Below are 23,529 nucleotides of genomic sequence, written 5' to 3' on the forward strand. Positions count from 1 at the left end.
CATCAATCACAACTTTTCAGTGAACCACCACTGGTTACATATATGTCTTTCCTTGAATAAGGTGGCCACACACTATTTGAGATTTTGATCTCGTTGCCCTATCAACTGAATTATCAAGTACACCCTACCTTTTATGTTCAATTTGAATAGCATTGAATAGCATTCCATTAGCCTGTGTCTGCAAGCTAACCTTTTATGACTGTGTGACAGCACCTAGATCTCTTTGCACCTCCAGATTGTACAGTTGCTCTCCAATTAGGTAATACTCTGTTTGTCTTTGTTCTTCCTGTCAAAGTGAACAACTTCACATTTTCCCATTATATATGTCGTCTTCCAGATTTTTGCCCACTCACTCAAACTATCTATCTTGGTTTGCAACTGACTGAAGTCCTCTTCATAACATATAGTTTCCCACCTATCTATCCTTGATATCAGTTGTAAAAAGGTGAGGCTCCAGTCATTCAATCCTGCCAATCAGATGAACACCCATTTATGGAACATAAATAGAATTGTCGTTATGTATCTACAGAGTGCAAGTTATTTTTACAATGTTTAATCGGCCAGTGTAATAAATAAGGAATTAGGAATATCCATTATAATGTTCTGGAGAAATCTAAAATACTGAAATATTGATTCAGCTCAATTAAAAGATGCTGAAAATAGTGGAATCATCTCTCTGAACAGCACAAACATCCAAATGCATGGACTGTTATGATGGAGGAAGCCAGTGTAAGATAAGCTTGCAGCTTGCCTTGTAAAATAAGTTGAATTAATGCATGATACAAAACAAATGGAACAGAAACATGTGAACATAGTTAGTTGCTTAATTAACTGTGGAAGTCAGCTGTTTTCAGCTTTTTGGATAAGAGCGGAAATCTGCAGGTGGCTGAGTGAACTGATCATGGCAGTATGGTACAGGTAACTATTCAAGTGAGGCAGCAAAAAGGAAAAATTAAAACATTCTATTAGCTTTCCTAATTACTTGATGTACCTGCACATAAACCTTGTGCCATTCGTGCACTAGGATAGCCAGATCTATCTATCCTCAGAATCCTCTCATCTCTCACCATTTAGAAAATAACACCACTTTTTTTTTTTTTAAATTCTTCCTGCCAAATGGCCAATTTCACATTTTTCTACTGTTAACACAATTTGCTAGCTCATTGCCAATGTGCCCCCCGGCTCTTACTTACTTACCTTTTTTATCTATATTTTTATGGCCTATTCACAACTTAATTTCCTGTGTCAACCTTTAAATTTGTAACTAGGTACTCTGCCCCTTCATCTGTCGTTTATATAAATTATAAATAGTTGAATTCCCAGTATCCATCCATGTGTCACACTACTCGTCACATCTTGCCAACTTTTTTTTTTAAACAAAACCTCACTTATCCCAACTCTCTGCTCCCTGTTAGCCAGCCAGTCTTCTACCTATGTCAGTATGCTATTCTCTACTTTATCAAATTTTCTGCAATAACCTTTTTGATGTGGCACCTCAAGTGCCTTCTGGAAGTTGTAAGTGCATATATCCACTGGTTTCCTTTTATTCGCAGCATGTGTTAATTCCATACAGAATTCCAATAGGTTGGCTTTAAATGATTTTCCTGTCACCAGCAAATGTTGACTCGGGAAGGATGTACTGGCCCTGGAGCGGGTCCAGAGGAGGTTCACGAGAATGATCCCAGGAATGAAAGGCTTAACATATGAGCAATGTTTGAGTACTCTGGATTTATACTCGATGGAATTGAGAAGGATTGCGGGGGGTGGGGAATCTTTTAAAGAATGCTGAACAGCCTGGACAGAGGGGGTGTTGGGAAGATGTTTCCATTGGCAGGAGAGACTAGGACCTGAGGGCACAGCCTTGGAATAAGGGGGAGATCCTTTAGAACGGAAATATGGAGAAACATCTTCAGCCAGAGAGTGGTAAATCTATGAAATTCATTGCCACAGAAGGCTGTGGAGGTCAGGTCATTGAGTATATTTTAGACAGAAATAGCCCCTTGACAATCAAGAACCTCAAGGGTTATGGGGAGAAAGCTGGAGAATGGGGTTGAGAAACTTATCAGCTGTGATGGAAGGGTGGAGCAGACTGGGCCAAATGGCCTAATTTCTGGTGCTATGTCTATCATGTTATGATTATGTTGAAGTTATCCAAGTGCCCTGCTACAGCTTGCTTATTAATAGCTTCAAGAGGGTATTGGGTGATTACCTATATCCAAATAATGTGTAAGGATGTGAGGATGAACGAGGAAATTGGTAGTAAGTCATCAAGAGCCGGTGCAGGCATGAGTCAGATGGTTTCGTTCTGTGCCATAACCCTTCTGCGATTCTTCAGTTTTTCCCCTCTGACAGTTGCTAAGCACTAACCTTAGTTTCCTGGTTTCTGCCATCCTTTTATAAATCAAGGAGGTATGACCATGTTTGTCAATGTAATGAAACATCCAGGGAATTTTGGAGAATAAAAATTAATGGATCATTAGCCCCTATGTTTAAGACTGTAGGATGAAGTCCATGATTGTGAAACCATTACAAGAATAAAAGCTGAATGATCAGCTTGACAAGGAAAGGTTAGATGGGCTAGACTTGTTTCTGCTGGAGTTTAGAAGAATAAGAAGTAGCTTGTTTGAAATGTATAAGATCGTAAGGGACCTTGTTATAACGGATTTAGAGAGGATGTGTTCTCTTTTTTGGAGATACCAAAGCTAGGAGTTGGCCTTTTAAGGTGGAGATGACGAGCTTTTTTTTATTTAATTTAGTTTTGTTGTGTTTGGAACTCTCCTCCAAATGCATTGGAAGCAGAATCTTTGAATATTTTAATATAGAATCCTTAAAGTCATAGAATACCTACAGTGTGTAAGCAGGCCATTTGGCCCAACAGGTCTACACTGACCCTCCAAACAGCATCCCACCCAGACCCATCCTCCTACCCTATCCCTATAAGCCTGCGTTTCCTATGACTAACCAACCCAGCCTGTGCATCCCTGAACACCGTGGGCAATTTAGCATGGCCAGTCCACCCAACCTGCACATCTTTGATCTGTGGAGAAAACCGGAGCCCCTGGAGGAAACCCACACAGGTGGGGAGAGTGTGCAGACTCCACACAGACAGTCGCCCGAGGCTGGAATTGACCTCTGGTTCCTGGCGCTGTGAGGCAGCAGTGATAACCACTGTGCCACCTGAAATTACTGATGAGCAAAGGGCTGAAATGTTGTCCAAGGTAGGTAGAATTATGTAGTAATCTGATCTGCCATGATGAATGGACAGCAAGCTTGAGACACCAGGGTCCACTTGTCCTAGTCTGCGTGTTTAGATGTACTTGTAGTCATTTGTTGACCTTACCAGTAGTGCCCACATTCCATAAAGGAATTAAAACTAAAGGAGTCACTGATTTAGGAAGCAGTAACAGATACTAGGACTTGGAGGGGGCAAGGGGTTGGAGATGGGTTGCTAGTTCCAAGGATTATTGGTCAAGAGCCTTTAAGCAGGTAGGAACTATATCCATAGAGAGAGATTCATTCTCAATATCAGCTAACACAGGTACCAGAAACAGTCAGTGAAGAGCAGTTAATGGTCATCTCCTATAAGACAGCATATGCCCATCTTACCTTGACATTCAGGAGCATTGCATTGTTTAATCTCTTACTATCAAAGTCTTGGGAGTTAGCTTTGATCAGAAACTGAATGGGATCAACCATGTAAATCCTGTGGCTACAAGAGCAGGTCAGAGGCTAGAAATGCTGCAGTAAGTAGCTTATCTCATGACTTCCCAAAGCTTGTTCACCTTCTGCAAGGCACAAGTCAGGATTAATGGCTGTGCCATGACGAATGTGACCCCCTCCCAATCAAGTTAGTCAAACACTTTTTTTTTGTCTTTAGGAGCAAGTTCTCTGTCACCTTGTCCTCTTTCTTCCCCTAGCCCGACTCCAGTGGGACCATATGTTTTTTCCAGTTTGGCAGTTAGACACACCGTTGTTCTGCCATTCTCGCATTCTGATCACTTAATGTGCACTATCAACACCCTTATTGCCCCGGCACTCCACCCTGCCGCTTTTGTGTAAATGTTGCCCCCTCCACACTTTACGTTAGCTCTGAAGAGTCCTCTAGACTCAGCATTAGATTGCTTATTCTTCATGGATGCTGCCTGACCTCCTGTCATCTCCAGCATTTTTTGTTTTCACTTTCTCTTTAATTTTCCTCACTTTCTGCTCGCTTTCCTTTAATTAGTACATATTTAACTCAGTGACTTTTATTTCAGAGGGAAATCAGGAGAGCAAAAAGGGAACACAAAATAGTTTTGGCAAATAGGGTTATGGAGAGTCCCAAGGGATTATACAAATACTTTAAGGACAAAAGGCTAACTAGGGAGAGAATAGGGCTCCTTAAAGATCAGCAAGGCTACCTATGTGAGGAACCACAAGAGATGGAGGTAACTAAACAAGTATATTGCATCAGTGTTTATTGTGGAGTAGGATATGGAAGCTAGAGAACGTGGGGGAACAAATAGCATCTCAATGTCCATATTACAGAGGAGGTGGTGCTGAGCGTCTTAAAAGGCATAAATGTGGATAATTCCCCAGGACCTGATCAGGTGTACCCTAGAGCTCTATGGGAAGTGAGGGAAGAGATTGCTGGGCCCCTTGCTGAGACATTTGTCATCGTTAGCCACAGGTGAGGTGCCGCTAGACCTGGAGGTTGGCAAAGGTGGTAAGGAAAAGCTGGGGACCTACAGACCGGTGAGCCTGACATCGATGGTGGTCAAGCTGTTGGAGGGAATCCTGAGGGACAGGATTTAAGTGTATTTGGAAAGGCAAGGACTGATAAGGGATGAGTCAACATGGCTTTGTGCATGCGAAATCCTGTCTCTCTAACTTCATTCCGTTTTTTTAAGAAGTAATGCATAGGATTGAGGGCAGAGTGGTGGATGTGACCCATATGGACTTCAGTAAGGCGTTTGACAAGGTTCTTCATGGTAGACCAGTTAGCAAGGTTAGATCACATGGAATGGAGGGAGAACTAGCTGTTTAGATACAGAACTGGCTTGAAGGTAAGAGACAGAGGGCGGCAGAGGAGGGTTGCTTTTCATACTGGAGGCCTATGACCAATAGTGTGCCACAAGGATTGCTGCTGGGTCTACTAATATTCGTTCATTATATAAATGATTTGGATATGAACATAGGTATACTTAGTAAAATTGCAGATGACACTAAAATTGGAGGTGTAGTGGACAGAGAAGAAGGTTACTATGAGATCTTGATCAGATGGGCTAATGGATGGAGGAGTGGCAGATGGAGAAGTGCTGCATTTTGGAAAGGCAAATCAGGCCAGGACTTACCATTAAGTTTGTAAGGACCTGGACAGCGTTGCTGAACAAAAAGACCTGGGAGTGCAGGTTCATAATTCCTTGCAAGTGGAATTACAGGTGGATAGGTGGAGTGTTTGGTATGCTTGCCTTTTATTGGCCAGTGCATTGAGTATAGGAGTTGGGAGGTCATGTTGCGGCTGTATAGGACATTGGTTTGAACAGCTGGAGTATTGCATGTAATTTGGTCTCCCTTGGGGAAACTAGAAAGGGTTCAGAAGAGATTTACAAGGATGTTGCCACGGTTGCAGAGTTTGAGCTATAGGGAAAGGCTTAATAGGCTGGGACTATTTTCTATGGAGCATCAGTGGCTGAGGAGTGACCTTTTAAAGACCTTTTAAAGGTTTATACAATCATGAGGGGCAAGGATTGGGTAAATAGACAAGGCCTCTTCCCTGGAGTGGGGGAACCCGAAACTAGAGGGCGTGGGTTTAAGGCGAGAGGGAAAAGATTTAAAAGGGACTTGAGGGGCAGTATTTTCACACAGGGTGGTGTGTGTTTTGAATGAGCTGCTAGAGGAAGCAGTGGAGACTGGTACAATTACAACATATAAAAGGCATCTAGATAAGTATATGAAGGGTTTTCGAGGGATATGGGCCAAATGCTGACAAATGGGACTAGATTAATTGAAGATATCTGGTTGGCATGGACGAATTGAACTGAAGGGTCTGTTTTCACGCCATACAGCTCCATGACTCTATTTGCAAGAGAGTTTGAGTTGCTATACATCTCACTTTATATATTTTGGATAGCCTTAAGATGCCAGTTTAAACAGAAGTGTCTTAAATAGGTACAAAATATTTTTGTTTTATGCTGTCTTTATTCATTTCATGCTTCGTTCTTAGCAGTCACTTAGATTGTTTAAACATGGTTAGGGAAAAGGAAGGTGAAGGAGAAAGAATGGATTTGCTTTGGTACATTGCCACCACTAATGTTGTGATGACAGCAGAACCAATTTTAAAAAAAAAAAAAAGTTGAGTTCAGAGGTTTTGCTGTTATAAAAGCTTGAGCACTTTTTGAAAACTGTTGTGGGTAAATCCCTACAATCTTTTTTTGGGCTAATTATTAACAAGTCTCACAGACAATGATTTAAACTTTTATTATGTGTAGCCACCAAAATATGACCCCTAAAGCAAGCACATTAAGCCTCAACCCAATGTGGCAATTAACCAATTAATGTAGCATCTGGCCAGGATTCCAACCGCCAGTGCTTGTCTCTGAATATGTCTAGGATTCAATTCTTATGCAGTGTTGTTCTTTAAAGTTCTGCTGCTGAAATGTTCTGGAATTGGGTTCTTATTCAGTGTTCTGTCTTTCATGTTTGTGGTATGATATTATTTATGACTCCATAGGATCTTTTCATCCCCAATGCTGATTACACATCTGGAGACCTCCAGTCTGTAGCTTGCCGCCTTATCAGAAGTAGCTCCCCTGTTCCTGTTACATTCAGGGTTAGTTGTCTGTTTTAAAGCACAGCTTTTCCTGCAATTAACCGCTTTACTTCTGGACATTACTTGTGCAGGCAGGCTTAATTGCCCATTTGTCATCAGGCAGCAGGTTATCAAGCAGTTATTATCTTCTTTCTCTCAGAAAACATTGTTTCTGTTGCTTCTTTCCAGAGATGGTTAATTTGCATGTTGCTTTTAATTCCTTTAAAACAGTTTCCCCTTGTACCTTTTTTATCTCAAGAAACAATTTATTCCAGAAATACTTATTGCGGTTTCTTTCAATCCATGAATTTATTCAAGTTCTGAAGTCTGTAGTAACATAAAACATATTCTTGGGAGCCAAGAATAAAAGCAAGCATTTATTACTAATCGCTTATTACGCTTGAGAATGTGGGAAGTGAGCCAACTTCTTGAGCTGAGTATGACTGGATCAGCCAATGAACTTTTTACTTGCAATCCATGCGATTGTATCCATACCCACAGTGCTTTTAGTGTGAGGGAGATGCAGAATTTTGACCCTTTGACAGTGAAAGAATAGCCACATGGTTCCAAGTCATAATGGTGTATGGCTTCGAGGGGAACTTGCAGGTGATGGAATTCCCATGTACCTACTGTTCTTCTGCTTGGTAAGGGTCACAGGTTTGGAAAACGCTGAAGGTGAGTTGTTACAGTGCTGCTTGTAGATGATGCGCACTACTGCAACTGTGTATTGGTGATAGCAGGAGTGAATGTTTCTGGTGGATGGCAAACTGATCATGCAGGCCCTTTTACTTTGGTAAAAACTGTAAGAACTGCGGATGCTGTAAGTCAGGAACAAAAACAAAGTTGCTGGAAAAGCTCAGCAGGTCTGGCAGCATCTGTGGAGGAGAAAACAGTTAACGTTTCGAGTCCGGTGACCCTTCCTCAGAGGAGGGGTTCTGAAGAAGGGTCACCCGACCCGAAATGTTAACTGTTTTCTCCTTCACAGATGCTGTCAGACCTGCTGAGCTTTTTCAGCAACTTTGTTTTTGTTCCTTTTGGTATTGAGTTTCTTGAGGATTTGGAGGTGCACCAATCCAGGTAAGTGGAGAAATTGTGTTCTTGTGACTTGTGCCTTGTAGATGGTGAGTAGACTTTGGTAAGTCAGGAGATGAGTTCCTCACTAGAGAATTTTCAGTCTCTGTCCTGCTTCCTGCAAAGCATGTTGATTGTGGGAGATTAGCTATAGTAATGACAATTAATAGCAAAAGAGGTGCAATGTTCTCTGTTCTAGGAGATGGCCATTGCGTGGCATTTGTGTGCCATGATTGTTATTTGCCACTTGCAGCCCTAACCTGAATGTTGTCCAGGTCTCCTTGCATGTGTGCATGGATTATTTCAATATCTAGGGAGTCAGAAATAGTACTAAACATTGTGGAATCGTCAGTGAACGTCCCCACTTCTGATCTTTATGATGGAAGGCAAATCATTAATTAGGCATTTGAAGATGTTTGGACCTAGGATTTCATGTTCAGATGCCTGAAGTTGAGACAAATGACCTGCGCCAACTGTAAACACATTCTTTTTGTAAGATTTGATTTCTATTGGTGGAGAGCTTTCGCTGATTAGGATTGTCTTTAGATTTACACTGGCTGCAACTTCACTTAGTTGGATGCACGACAAGGGCAGACATTTAAACCTTGCTGCTGAAGTTCACCTCTTGGTCCATGTTTGATTCAAGGCTGCAGCCTTTTGCTATAATTGCTGTGCTGCTGGGTTCTTTCCAATTCAGTATAGTGGGAGATTTTAGAAATTGTAGTGATGATTTTTGTACATGTTCTTACGTAGCTTTTGTTTTTAATTTCAGCTGCAGAAGAACGGCCTTAGAAAAAATGGTCTTCTGAAAAATGGTCTCACTTGTAACTTCAAATTTAGTACTTGGAAGAGCACTTACAAGCCCACTGTTGATGATACAGAGACGAGCAGCAGTGATACATCTGATGATGATGCGTGAGAGATTAAAGAAAGACATAAAATTATTTGGGTAAAATGATTATCATTGTGGTAAACTGCCAAAAATAAACTGCATTAAAAGCAGTGCCGTACCCCACCAGAAGAAATTTGAGGGGACTTCTTTATTCAAGAACACAGATTGTTGGACTTGGCCTAATTTGAACTTTGCTTAATGCTTTGTAACGGCCTTTTGTAGTAATGAGGATTTCAGTTGGATTTAGCATTGATTTGCTTCATCACTGCTGATCAGAAGATACATTACTACAATGTGAAAAGTTATTGATCATGGGATAATTTACAGATCTAATAAATCGAATTGAAGTTCAAATTGTGTATTGTTCCATGGAGCTTTTAGCTTAAAGTTGTTCTATTCGTTCAGAAACAGCAATCTGAAAATGCAGTATCCTGCTTGTTGAATCATACTCATTACCAAAACAGGACCCTGCAAGTTCACTGTACAGTAAAACAGGTGATGTAATATGTTCATCAGAAATGGTGAAAGACAGTAGAATTCTCATTGCCTAAATTTAAGGAGTACTCTTGTACTGCTCCATTTTTTTTTTTCTCAAGTTGTTTGCTTTTTTTAACCATTTTTAGGTTTTTTTTTAAAATCATCACATTCTGAGATCAAGAGCTCTATCATTACTGCACACAGCCTTGATATTCAGGGTGGACTATCCAAAGCAAGCTATTTAAAAAGGACAGATTATTTTGATAAAGCAGTTATTTACAAGTTTTACCAAGAGGTTATGATCACAGTTGCTGGATCTATTCACCTAAATGGAATAAAAACTGGATTTGCAGCTAATCTGATACTGGTCTGACTTTTGTGCCAGAAATATTTTAGGAGTGGATGCTCCCGCACATTTAATGTCTGTCTTGAGGGCAGACTTCAAATTCTCATCATCTTGTACGGGAAGCTGAAACCTTAAAAACATTGTGGGTGTAACCCATAATGTGCTATGGTTTAAAGCTCAAGCAAGGATTTAAGCACATCTCCTAGGTTGACACACTACTTCACTGCTGTACTGGCAGGGATGCTGACTTTAAATCATGCATTTAACGATCCCAACATGCTATTCAAACAGCATAGAATTTTCCTCTTGACCTAGTTAAAATTATTCCTTTAATCAGTAACAAAATTGACTGTGATCATTCGTTTCATTATCTATCCCATGTGGAACCTCACTATATCCAATTGCCTGTTATGTTTACGCACATTACTGTTCATGAACAATCCACATCATTCTTTGAATAAGTGATATGATACGATATAAATGCACATTTTCTGCCTTTTCTTTCATCCCAGATTTTCTGCCTTTGATTTCATGAATGTTGACTATAGGCACCAAATTATTTTATTTGGACATTGCAATCTGACTGCTGGTTACAGTTATCTTAATCAACTTGTTCAGACATGTTACAACACACCTCTGTGGCAGTTGGGATTTGAATCCAGATCTTCAGAGGTAGTTGATGCTACCCCTGTAAGGTTAGTTATAGTATTTTATTTTAAAAATTTCTTTAAGGCAGTTAATACTATTTAAATTGTATTAAGTTCCTAACAGTATGTTATGGGCACTAGAATCTGAGGCAGCAAATTATTTAAACACACAAAGATCTATTGTGTCATTGCTTTGATTGAGAGGGTATCTATATTGTGATGTATAACACTGGATGTAAAATCAGGATCCCTGATTTATGGGGACTGAAGAAACTTCATTCCATTGGGTTCTCTTCTGGTATTTGTATTTGAAATCAAATTTCTGAAATCATAATATGTGGTCTCATTAATGTTGGATGATGAATTTCTACTGGAGTTCTGTTATCAACATAACTTAGGCAGAAGAATCTGAACTGCCAGAGACACTGCCTCCACCATTTGTTGCTAGACTTTCTGTGGCCTTTTTTGCTGAATGGGAAAGTAGAAATTCAGCCCCTTAAACCTTCAAGTATCAGCATCTTGTCTCTTGCATTTTTTAAAATGCAGGAGATACAGCATGTTTGTAGCATGTAAGATGTCACAAACTAGAGATTGGTACTAGAATCGGGAAAGGAGAGAGTCCTGAAGGTGCAGGAATGTGTATGTGTTAGAGGAAGTGGGGTCTGGAGACTGAGACTAAGATTGAGGATGAGAGGCTCAGAGGGGTTGCTTGAGGGTAGGCAATTTCTGAAGAAGAGTCTAGACCTGAAACATCAGCTTTCCTGCTCCTCTGATGCTGCTTGGCCTGCTGTGTTCATCCAGCTCTACATGTTGTTGTCTCTATTATATGGGAGATCTTTTAGCTCAATCGGTTTCTGTTTCTTCAGAACTGAAGAAGGGTCACTGGACCTGAAACATTAACTCTGCTTTCTCTCCACAGATGCTGCCAGACCTGCTTGGTTTTTCTAGCATTTTGTTCTTGATTTCTAGCATCTGCAGTTTTGTTTTAGTTTCTGTGGTACTTTTCTTTAATAGTTATTTTGTTTATTTCATATCCACCTTTTACCTAGTATTATAGTATTTTTGAGATGCTATCAATGTCCTCACCTGTGAAGACTTGCGCTAAGTATTTATTCAATTCCTCTGCCGTTTCCTGGTTTCTCATTGTGTGTGCAACCTAATTCTCTAAGGGTATCCATGTTCACACTGGCCTTTTTTCTTCTCCTTTCTAAAGTTTTAAAGAAGCTCTTCTGTTTGTTTTTATATTGCTAGTTTACGTTCAGTTTATGCTCTACCTCCTATTTTAATGATCATCGTTTGGTTTTGTTAGTTTAAATATTTTAATTGCACCTCTCCTGTAATCTATCTATCTTCCAACTAAACAGAATCCTGCTTTTCAGGTATTTCATCCTTTTTGTGCTTCCTGTTAACAGGCTTCTGCATCTTTTGTTCTTTCGGTAAAAGCTCATTATATTGGTGCGTCCTGTTGTACGTAACCCAATACTGGGTCCAGCTCTCTAAGTGAAGTTTTATTCATGGTTCATTTGGTTCATTAGTTTTTTGGATTGGAGGCTTGTGACCAGCAGTGCGCCATAAAGATCAGTGCCGGGCCCACTGCTTTTGTCATTTTATATAAAATATTTGGATGTCAATATAGCAGTTTTGGTTAATAACTTTTCGGATGGTGTAGTGGACCGTCAAAAGGCTATATTGGAGTACAATGGGATCTTGATCAGATGAGCTGTTGAGCTGAGGAATGGCAAATGGCATCTAATTTAGCTAAGTGAGGTTTTGCATTTTGCTAAGGCTAAAGTACTTGTACAGCTGGATGGTAGGGCCCTGGCTAGTGTTGCTGAACAAAGAGACCTTGGGTTATGGGTGCAGAGTACCTTAAGTCGAGTTGCAGGTAGCGATGGTGGTGAAGAAAGTGTTTAGCACAGTTGCTTTCATCAGTCAGAGCATTGAGTACAGGAGTTAGGATGTCCGGTTTTGGCTGTCCATGACATTGGTGAGACCACTTTCCGCATACTGCATATAATTCTGATCACCCTTGAGGAAGGATGTTGAACTGGAGTGGGTGCAGTAAAGATTTACAAGGATGTTGCTGGGTCTGGAGGGTTTGAGTTCTCGGAAGACGCTGAATAGATGGGGCTGTTTTCCCTGGAGCATCAGAGACTGAGCAGTAACTTTTATAGAGATTTATATGTTTACATTTATAAATCATGAGGACATGGATAGGGTAAATAGCCAAGCACTTTTCCCTAGGGCGGGGCAAGTCCAAAACTAGAGGGCATAAGTTTTTAAGGTGAGACGGGAAAGATTTAACAAGGACCTGAGGGGCAACCTTTTTATGTAGAGAGTGGTGCATGTATGGAACAAGCTGTCAGAGGAAGTGGTGGAGGCTGGTACAATTACCATGTTTAAAAGACATCTGGATGGGTATGTGAATAGGAAGGGTTTAGAGGGATATGGGCCAAATGCTGGCAAATGGGACTAGATCAGTTTGGGATGCCTGGTCGGCCTGGATAAATTAGACCGAAGGGTGTGTTTCCATGCTGTATGACTCTAATTATCTTTTTATATTTTACTGATACTAAATTGGCCTTCTAATGCTAGACAATGGTATCCAAGATGCAAATGTACGTTTTGACTCTAACATGTGAAACAGGCAGATCATGTCAATTGTTGTGTAGTGCTCGTTGATGAGTTGGTTTGGAAAACGTGTATGTGCACAGTGTGGATGCAGTCCAGAGCAATGTTACTGGAAGGAGTATGATAGAACATACCATCTGCGTTCATAATCAATGTTCTTGCTGTACTTGAGGAGTGCCACAGTACTTGGTATGAAGCTTTACACTGGAAATGTGCATGCTCCATCACCTGTGCATTTACCGGGGCTTTGGCATCACCAATCTTCAGAGAAGCTGAGCAGCAGGAATAAGAGGAGGTAAATATGAAGGAAGAGGATGAAAGACAGGGACAAGAACATGATTACACTATCGATGGCAAATTCGAAATCCTCAATCACACTTCATGTATCAACAATTACACATTCTCCCCCTTCCTATATCAGTGTCCAAATTTCCCTCTTTCCAGGTTCAAAATAATAAACCTCGTCAGTAAGTGACTTTGATGTAGTATGGTTCTAAAGAAGAAATATACAGGACTGGAAATGTTAACTGTGTCTCTCCACAGATGCTGCCTGACCTGCTGAGTTTCTTCAGCACTCTGTTTCAGATTTCAAACGTCTGCAGTATTTTGCTTTTGTTCAATTCAACTGGTTTCCTCAATGGTTATTCCCCATCCTCAACTACATTTCACTCTATCAGGAGATTCTGTAATATCTTGTAGAATTTTTTTCACCTTAAATATGATAACATGATTTTCTTCAAGTTTTTCTTCATATGACAATTTATACAGCATCTTTGTCATAGGAAGACCTCTCAAAGTAATATCCCAGGAGTGTTAATGAATAAAATTTCATACTAAATTACAAAGAAATCATAAGGCTGGTCACCAAAGTGCTTGGTCAATGGACAAAACAATTGAGAGATTTAAGGAGGAAATTCCCAAGATTATGACTTTTGGCAGCTGAATGTTAACAAGCAGTCTGAACTGGAGGAACACAAGAATCTGAGGCTAGACATTTGGAGGGATGAAATGATGGAAAGACTTAAATCATGCTTAATGTGGAACCAGTATAGGTCAGTGAGCACTATGAAAAGGGTAAATATAAATTATGGTGGATGTGGCATTTTGAATGAGCTAGACAGTGGATGATGGAAAATAGGAGGCCAGCCAAGTGTACATTGGAATAGTGTAACCCAGAAGTAAGAGAGACCTAGATGGGGGTTTCAGCAGTTGTAAGCTTCAGCAGTGTGGTGCTGGGGTGAACTCTGAATAAAATGCAATGCCAAGTCTGTACACAGTCTGAAATAAAATCAAAAGTTTTGGAAATAATCATCAGATTGGCAACATCTGTGGAGGGAGAAAGTGATAATGTTTCAGGTTCATGCTGTTTCATCGGAGAATCTAATGATTCTCTGGCCATAGTTGGATAAATAAGAAAAAGGTATCTGTATCCTGCTGGAAGATGTTGGATGAAGACATTGTGGTCAAGCGTATCAAAGGATGCAGACAGGGCAAGAAGGGATATTTTAACAGAATCACAGTCACATAGGCTATCATTTGTGACTTTTGAGTGTTTTTAGTACATTGGCGAGGTAGAAACCTAACTGGAGGAATTCAGAGTTTGGGGAAATGACAGGTTTTGGAGAGGATAACGAAGTTAAAGATGTGATGGTATTTTGCGAGTCCGCTTTGGCCAAATCATTACTTGGTTTTATTAAAATCAGCCTTTCCCTAGTTTAGAAGTTTGATTTCGTGACCATCCTTGTCCTTTTCTGTAACAATGATCTGAATCCAATGTTCTGATCGTGGTCTGCAAAATGCTCCTTGACTAATACTTCAACTATTCCACCTGGCTTCATTACCTAAAAGTAGGTCCAGATCTGCCCCCTGTCATAGGGCCTTTTATGTTCTAGCTTCAAAAGCCTTCCTGGATGTATTTTAAGAGTTCCACTCCCTCTAAACAATTCACACTATGACTACTGTAGTCAATCTTGGGGAAGTTGAAATCCCCTGGTACCACTACCCTACTAGTTTTACACGTCCCTGAAATTTGCCTGCATATCTGCTGTTCTATCCTCTTTGGACTGTTAGGGGGCCTACAGTACACTCCAAGCAATTTGATTACTCCTTTTTTGGTTTTTGTTTTACCCATATGGCTTCATTTGAGAAACCTAAGATATTATTATTCCTTACTGCTGTAATAGCTTACCTGTTCAAAATTACAACACCACCTCCTCTTTTACCTCCTTCCCCTGTTTTGCTTGAAGACCCTATATCTTGGAATATTGAGCTGCCAATTCTCCTCTCCCAAGCATATGTCAGTGACAGCACTGCCATCATACGCCCTTGTTTTAATTTGTGTGCTCAATCCTATTCAGTATGTGGGTGTACCTACTCGAAAAGGAGAAAAACCTACTTTCTGTTGGGAAATCAGGTAGGGCAAGTGACTGATATGTCCATGGGGGAGCAGTTTGGGGCCAGTGATCATAATTCTTTTGGTTTTAAAATAGTTAGGGAAAAAGATAGAATTGATCAAAAAGTCAGTTATAAATTGAAGTAAGACCAATATTTACGGTATTGGATGGGCACTTTCGCAAGTTGATTGGAGGACGTTTGCAGGTAAAGGGATGGTTTAAAAATGAGATAATGAGAGTTCAGAGACCAGAATATTCCTGTTAGTGTGAAGGGCAAGGCTGGTAGGTGTAGGCAATCTGGTCAAGAAAAAGAAGACATATGTCAGATATAGACTGCTGGGATTGAGTGAATCCCAAGAGGAGTATAAGGGCAGTAGGAGTATACTTCAGAGGCAAATCAGGAGGGCAGTAGGGCATGAGTGTGCACTGGCAAATAGGGCTAAGGAGAATCCAAAGAAATGTTATAAATAAATACATTAAGGGCAAAAGAGTAACTAAGGAGAGAATAGGGCCTCTTAAAGATCAACCAGACTGTGTGAAACCACAAGAGATGGGTGAGATACTAAACAAATGTTTTGCATCAGTATTTACTGTGGAGAAGGACAAGGCAGCTAGGGAACTTTAAGACATCACAATTTATTTCCCAGAGTATATCTCAAGAGGAAGGGCTGGAGGTCTTAAGATTCATGAAGATAGATAAGTCCCCAGGACCTGATCGGGTGTTTCCCAGAACCTTGTGGAAACTCGGAAAGAGATTACTGAGCCCCTTGTTGAGATATTTTATCATCAACAGCTACGGGTGAGGTGCTGGAAGACTGGAGGGTGGCTAATGTGGTGCCATTATTTATGGTGGGCTGTGAGGAAAAGCCAGGGAACTATAGACCAGTGAGCCTTGCGTCAGTGGTGGGTAAGTTGTTGGAGGGGATTCCAAGGGACAGGACTTGCATACATTTGGAAAGGCAAGGACTGATTCCAGATAGTCGCCATGGCTTTGTGTGTGGGAAATCCTGTCTCACTAACTTGATTGTTACTTCTTGAAAAAAGCTCAAAGAGAAGATTAAGGCAGAGCACTGGATGTTCTCTGTATGGACTTCAGCAAAGCATTCAACAAGGGTTCCACATGGTAAATTGGTTTGTAAGGAAAGATCACACGGGCTCCAGGGAGAGCCACCCAATTAGATACAAAATTGGCTTGAAGGTAGGAGACAAGGGGTGTTGGTGAAGGGTTGCTTTTCAGACTGGAGGCCTGTGACCAGCGGTGTGACCACAAGGATTGGTGCTGAGTCCACTGCTTTTTGTCATTTGTTAATATTGGAGGCATGGTTAGTCAGTTTGCAGTTGACCCCAAACCAGGTGGTGTAGTGGACAGTGATGAAGAAAATTCACAGTACAACAAGAGCTTGATCAGATGGGCTAATGGGCTGAGGAGTGGCAAATGGAGTTTAACTTCGATAAATGTAAGGTGTTGCATTTTGGTAAGGCAAACCAGGGTGGGACTCGTATGGTTAATGGTTAGGCCTGGGGGAGTGTTACTGAACAAAGGGACCTAAGGTGCAGGTACATAATTCTTTGATATTTGCATCACAGGTAGACAGGATGGTTAAGAAGGCGTTTAGCACACTTGCCTTCATTGGTGAGAACATTGAGTATAGGAGTTGGGATGTCCTGCTGTGGCTGGTACAGGACATTGGTGAGGCCACTTTTAGAATACTGCACATAATTCTGACCACTGTTCATTAGGAAGGATGTTGTTAAACTTGAGATGGTGCAGGAAAGATTTACAAGGATTGTTGCCAGGACTGCAGGATTTGAGGTATAGGGAGAGGCTGAATTGACTGGGGCTTTTTCTTTCCTTGAGCATTGGAGGCTGAAGGGTGACCTTTATAGGGGTTTATAAAATCATGAGGACCATGGATTGGGTGAATAGCCAAGGCCTTTTTCCTGGGGAGGGGGGAGTCCAAAACTAGAGGGCATACGTTTAAGGTGAGAGGGAAAGATTTTAAAAAGGACCTGAGGGGTAAGTTTTTCCACATTGGGTGGTGTGTGTATGGAACAAGCTGCCAGAGGAAGTGGTGGAGGCAGGTACAAGTACAACATTTGAAGGGCATCTGGATGGGTATATGAATAGGAAGGTTTTAAAGGGATATGGGCCAAATAGTAGCAAATGGGATTCAATCAGATTGGGATGATTTTTGGGTGTGGATGAATTGGACTGAAGGGTCATAGCATGGAAACAAACCTTATGCCTCACCTGCCTTTGTTGTCATATGCTGCATTCAAATCAATACCATCTTCCTATACTCACTTCTGCCTTTAGCTGGCTTAGAGCGTCGATGTCCTTTTGACTCACTCACTGTCTCTTCTAACTTTGGCCATTTATCTTCCCCTGCTGAACATACTAGTTCCCACTCCCCTGTCAATTTAGTTTAAATATTCTGAAATGTAACCTGTAACACTCTTTCAAATAACTGTGTGATATGGCCAACATGGGTGAGTCTGCATTTAATATCCATCTGAGAAGATGCCAGCACTTTGTGCCATTGTAGTCGTTTGTAGTAATGAGGGCTGTGTGCTGAGGAGGGGTATCAAGTTTGAGGATACTCGCGCTGTGCCAGTGAAGATACAAAGCCAAGTCAGATGATGTATGACCTTGGATTGATGGTTTTCCATTGGCATTGTTGCTCCTGTTCTTTAAGCCACAGCGACTGTAGGTGGATAGCTATTATGCATCCTGTCTTATCGGGAATTCTTAATCACTGTTTATAAGACTTCCTACATGTGCTACAAAATACTTGTAACACAAGCATATTTTTGTTTTAAAGGTTACGTGTTTTAACATGTTTGTTTCACCTGTGAAGCCTACTGCTAACATGGATCATCAGTTCTTAAGGTATGGAGTTATGGCTGATAAATGCACACATATACTTCATGTTTACTGTTCAAAAACAGAAATTGCTGGCCAAACTCAGCTGTTCTGGCACCATCTTTGGAGAGAAACAAATTAACGTTTCACTTCTAGTGAAGAATCTGTTTTTGATTCAGATTTTCAGATCTGTAGTTTATTTTTAATTTTAAATTTTAATGTTTACTGTTCATCCTGGCTGAGTATGTTGGTTCCTTTATCATTGCAGGAAATGCCACTTTGCATGAGGAAGTTGTACTTAATGAGTCTAATGCTTTCAATGCTGCAGCAGCAGACGGGTTGTATTCAATTACACGGTCCTGTTTTGGTTGATTTGTCACAGCCATGCACTTTCCAGCAAGGATCGCTACATAAACAGTCACAGCGGGAATTCTCATTGACTTTATCTCGCCCTTTGAACAAACTGTGAACAATCTGGCTATCAAACTGGGTCATTATGTTAGTGTCATACTAAATGAGTGTGTTTACCCAGCCATTTGTCAGTCAGGGTCTATATATTTACTACGTGTCTTTATGTTGTTATGGACCCCATGCAGAAATGGTAAACCAAAATAACTCCATATATCAAATTATACCAAATGAAGAAATCATCAACAAGAACCCACTTTTTTCTTTTGTTCATTTTGTGAATGAACACTCAGGTGCTACCTTAAATATAAATTTTCACTTGAAATAGTCTGTTTCACAAAGATATCTCTTATACACCCACAACCACCTGCATCGCTCCCCACACAAATATGGCATAATGTAGCTACATGCTTTGCCACTCCTTATTAACAAAGGGTAGAGCAGGAGTCCAACTTTACATGTTTTCACCTTTCATTGGCAAGGCACATATGTACAAACCCTCTCTTGGGTCATGACAGCCCACATCATTACCTGATTCCTTTTCAACTGAACTCTAGAACCTGCAACTCCTATCCCTGAAGAAAACAAATAGAAGATACAGGCTCTCCTTCAAACCACGCATCATCCTCACTTAGGAAATATATTGCAGTTCCATTGTTAGGTTAGAATCCTGACGTTCTCTTCCTCGCACTGCTATAGGTGTCCCTATGAACTAAGGACCACAACAGTTCAAAAAGAAGCTCACCACCACCTCCTTCAGAGTAATTAAGGATAAGCAATAAATGCTGGTCAAGCCAGTGATGGCCAAATTCCATGAACATTTTTAGAAAAAGGATAAGGAGAGATTAATAAATCTGGCATCAGAGAAAACAGGAGCAGGCTTTTAAGAACACGAATAAAGTTAATTGACCGATAACAAATGGATATTTATTTGGCTTTGTTGATATCCTGGGTTTTTTAATGCTGAAAAGGATAAATTCTGAAATAGTGGTCAGATCATTTTTTTTTTTAAGAAAAAAAAAGGCTCCAGTTGGTTAAGGCGTGAAATTTGTGTTCAAAGATTCCTAAACACAGATTATGAATGTGGAGTAATAAACATATTACAGTTTGGTGGGGAACATGATGGGTGGGGAAAGGTTTGTGCCAGAGTGTTGAAAACAATTGGAGGAGCTTTGCTGAGAGTATGTGTGATTCGACAAAGTCTACTGAAGGAAAGAAAACAATTTAGCAAGTTTTTAAATGAAGACACCCTGCGGCCAGGGAGAAATGAAACCATGGTCTAATTGATCCTGAGATTTTTAAATTGTCAATAAAAAATCCAATGCTGATCTAGAGAGACAATTATTTTTGGTGCACTCTTTGAAACATTTTCGTGAATCTGGTTGAAAACCCTTGCGATTCTAGAACTTCCAAATTGTTAGAAGGCTAATTTCAATGGGACGAGGGGGAATGTAACCAGGGTAACATGAAGTCATAGAGCATTTTAACAGTGATCTTTGAAGAGATATTTTACATACAGGCTAAGTATATTCCAACAGGAGCTGAAGGTAGAGGAAGTTTTTGGCTCCAGCAAAAGCACAGTCATAGAATATCTTGAAACAAAAGATGATACATATTGGGTAAAAGTTCACATGACAACCAGGCCAAAGACAAAGTCAAGAGGTGAAATAAAGTGGAAAAGAAGATTGACAAGAAAACAGGAGAACAGAAATGACAGTCAGCATAAAAGGAAACCCAAATATTTTTGACCAACATGTACAGAGTAACCAGGTGGGAACAGACAGTGAGGCAAGGGTAATTATGTTCAGAAACACTGGTCAAGGCTCAAATGCTTAATTAGTGCTTCATATTGATACCAAGGAGAAGGAATCTTTCAAAATACTGGTGGAAGCAAGGGATTGGATAGATTGAGAATTGATAGAAAGGAGACAATCTATGCTTAAAGTTGATAAATTGCCCGGATCTGATGCCCTGCATATTAGATTGCTAAAGGAGGTAAAGTGAAGGTTATGGAAGGGCTCGCCATAATCTTCCAATCTTCCAGTCTTCCTGAGAATTAGAGAATGACAAATGTAACACTCTCTCTTAGTCATGAAAATGTGCAAGAATGTTCCTAGAAACAATAGGTTGGTCAGATTTACATCAGTGCTGGGTAAGGTTTTAAAACCAATAAAAGGGAAAAAATACATCTTAAGTTTTAATGAATTGGTAGAAAAGATCAATATTGTCTGACAAACAGCCACTTAAATGCCTAGTTGACAAAACTGAGACTCGATAAATAGTCAGGAGAGTTTCAGTTTGGACAAAAAATTGGCTTAAGGAGCAAAAGCAGTAGATTTTCAGAAGGTGTGTGGTAGGCAGTCATTTTCCTCATGTATAAATGCTAAGACTGCCATCTTTTTGCTACATATAAATGATTTGGATATTGAAATACAGAATAACAGTTCAAAATTTGCCAATGATACCAAATTTGCAGGTGTGACAGATGGGATGACACCAGTTGCATGAAACAGGACACAGGAATTGTAACAGAATGGGCAGGTGAGAAGCAGATGGAATTTAATACAGAGAAGTGTTAGGTGGTACTCTTTTCAGAGGAGATAGGGAAAGTGAATGTAGACTTAATGACACAGTTGTAGAGTCAGTGGGACCTGGGAGTTCTTTTGAAGTTGGTTGCTAACTGCTCTGTGAGTATGTACAAAGTGTATGGGATCTTTGACTTCATAAATAGTATTGTGCCCAAAAGTGGGCACGTTATGATGAAATGTTATAAAGTAATGCTGAGGTCACAACTAGAAAGTGGCATTGAGTTCTGGTCAAGATACTTTGGGAAGAATGTGAGGATCCTTTAGAAAGGATTTGCTAGAATGATTCGGGAGTCAAGGGATTTTATTGACAAGGTTAGGCTGTTTAAAGTTGGCATTGTTCAAAGGAGATTGAGATTTGATTACGAGTTTTTCATAGAATCCCTACTGTGTGGAAACAGGCCCTTCACCCCACCAAGTCCACACTGAACCTCGGAGCACCCCACCTACTCTATACCTCCCTGAATGCTATGGGACAATTCAGCATGGCCAATCCACCTTTGGACTGTGGGATGAAACCGGAGCACCTGGAGGAAATCCACGCAGACACGGGGAGAATGTGCAAACTCCAAACAGTCACCCCAGGGTAGAATCAAACCCAGGTCTCTGGTGCTGTGAGGCAGCAGTGCTAACCACTGAGCCACCGTGCTGCCCTCAACCTGTTTATATTACAGGTTTAGATAAAATATATAAAAGCTGTTATGATTAGCTAATTCTGCAATGACTTAGAGGCACAGATTGAAATTCTTTTGGCCTGAGCTGCAAAGCTGATGAGAGGAAATCTTTCTTGCTGAGTGAGTGGTTATGTCTTCGAACATAATACCTGTGAGGGTAGGGGAAACAATCTTTATAAAGAAAATTAGGTAGACGTAACAAATAAATCTGCTTAATTCCAGGGCCAGAGGAAGTGAATCTGACTGCTTTGGTCCATAAAGTGCCAGCATGGACTTGATGGATCAATGGCATCCTACAGTGACATATGTTCAAACTGCCAAATCCAACATTAGTCCTAAGGTCTGAGTTAAAGTATTGAGGAAGATTTGATTTGGATGCCTTTAAGAAAAGTCTGTCCATCGTCGACAAGGCATAAGTCAGGACTGTGATGGAATATTCCCCACTTGCCTCCATGAGCGCAGCTCCAACAACGCTCAAGAAGTTTGACATCAGCCGGACCAAAGCAGCCCGCTTGATTGACACCACATCCACAAGCATTCACTCCCTCCACCACCAAAACTCAATAGGACCAGTGTCTACATGTTACAAGATGCATTGCATAAATTCACCAAAGATCTTCCAAACCCACAACCACTTCTGTCTTGAGGGATAAGGGCAGCAGATATAGGGAACATCGCTACCTGTAACTTCCCCTGCAAGCCCTCTGTCAGCCTGAGTTGGCAATATATTGCCATTTCCTCAGTATCATTGGATTAAAACCCTGGAATTCCCTCCCTAATGGCATTATGGATCTACCTCTAACAACTGGACTGTGGGGAGACACTATTCCTTACTACCAAGCATAAGAATTCAGACATACATATATTGCTGTTCCTTCACTGTCGTAGAATCAACGGGCTGGAAGTCCCTATCTAACAGCTTTGTGGGTCAACCGCAGCAGGTGGACTGCAATGGTTCAATTAGACAGCTCACTACCACCTTTTCAAAGGCAACTAGGGAACAGCAATAAATGCTGGCTCATTTTAATGCTCACGCCCCATGAAAGAATAGAGGGAAAACTTGAATAAAGACATTATTTATATAAGTTGTTGTATGTTCAATGTAGTAAAATGCCCCAAAGGCCATCAGAGAAGCAATATCAAACAAAATTTTAAACCCATTAGTGTGTTAAAGCAGGAAAGACAAGACGTTTAATGAGGGAAATCCAAAGCTTTGGGCCCAGCTGAAGCTTAAAACTTTGTGGGGTTCAGATTAGCCTCGTCATTCTAGAGATTGCCAGTTTGTGCAAGGTTATGAAAACAAATATGTTATAGGACTGCAGGTAGACAATGCTCAGGAGGTGTAAATAGGCAGCCTGGGTGCTGAAGCAGACGTGCTTCAGAGAGCTCATCTTGTTGGTAAATTTGAAACCAAAACATAATTCAATAAACACATTCAATATATGTACGGCAAAACATGCGTTTCCTCTCTAATTTTTCAGTTCTTAAAATAATCAAAAAGCGATTTGAAGGTTAAAGGCGAGTGCCGTCAATGGCCAGCTTGCGGAATTACAAGTTTTCACGCATAATTTCGTAAAAAGTAGGTCACACAGAATTTGTAGGAATACCGGGATTGCCAACTGAAACGAAAATCATTTTTTTTCAGCCTTGCTTTTTGATGTAGGAATGGTGCAGGTAGGTTTCTACAGCCTGTGTGTCCTGTTAATTAATGCCAGGGAGAGGTATTGGCAGCTCCTGCTCCGCCTTTGTATG

General features: G+C 40.6%; 1 protein-coding gene across 2 annotated transcripts in view; it reads left to right on the forward strand.

Moving 5' to 3' along the window:
* Nucleotides 1-9,107, forward strand: part of LOC109922519 (vasculin) — a 59,833-nt gene extending 50,726 nt beyond the window's left edge. For both annotated transcript variants that reach the window (XM_048600501.1, XM_048600497.1), the window contains exon 12: nucleotides 8,634-9,107. In XM_048600501.1, coding sequence (XP_048456458.1) covers nucleotides 8,634-8,780 — 147 coding nt within the window. In that variant the 3' untranslated portion in view covers nucleotides 8,781-9,107. The remainder of the gene's footprint in view (nucleotides 1-8,633) is intronic.
* The last annotated feature ends 14,422 nt before the right edge of the window (nucleotides 9,108-23,529 follow it).

Source organism: Rhincodon typus, chromosome 1 (genome assembly GCF_021869965.1).
Source record: "Rhincodon typus isolate 14 chromosome 1, sRhiTyp1.1, whole genome shotgun sequence".
NCBI lineage: Eukaryota > Metazoa > Chordata > Chondrichthyes > Orectolobiformes > Rhincodontidae > Rhincodon > Rhincodon typus.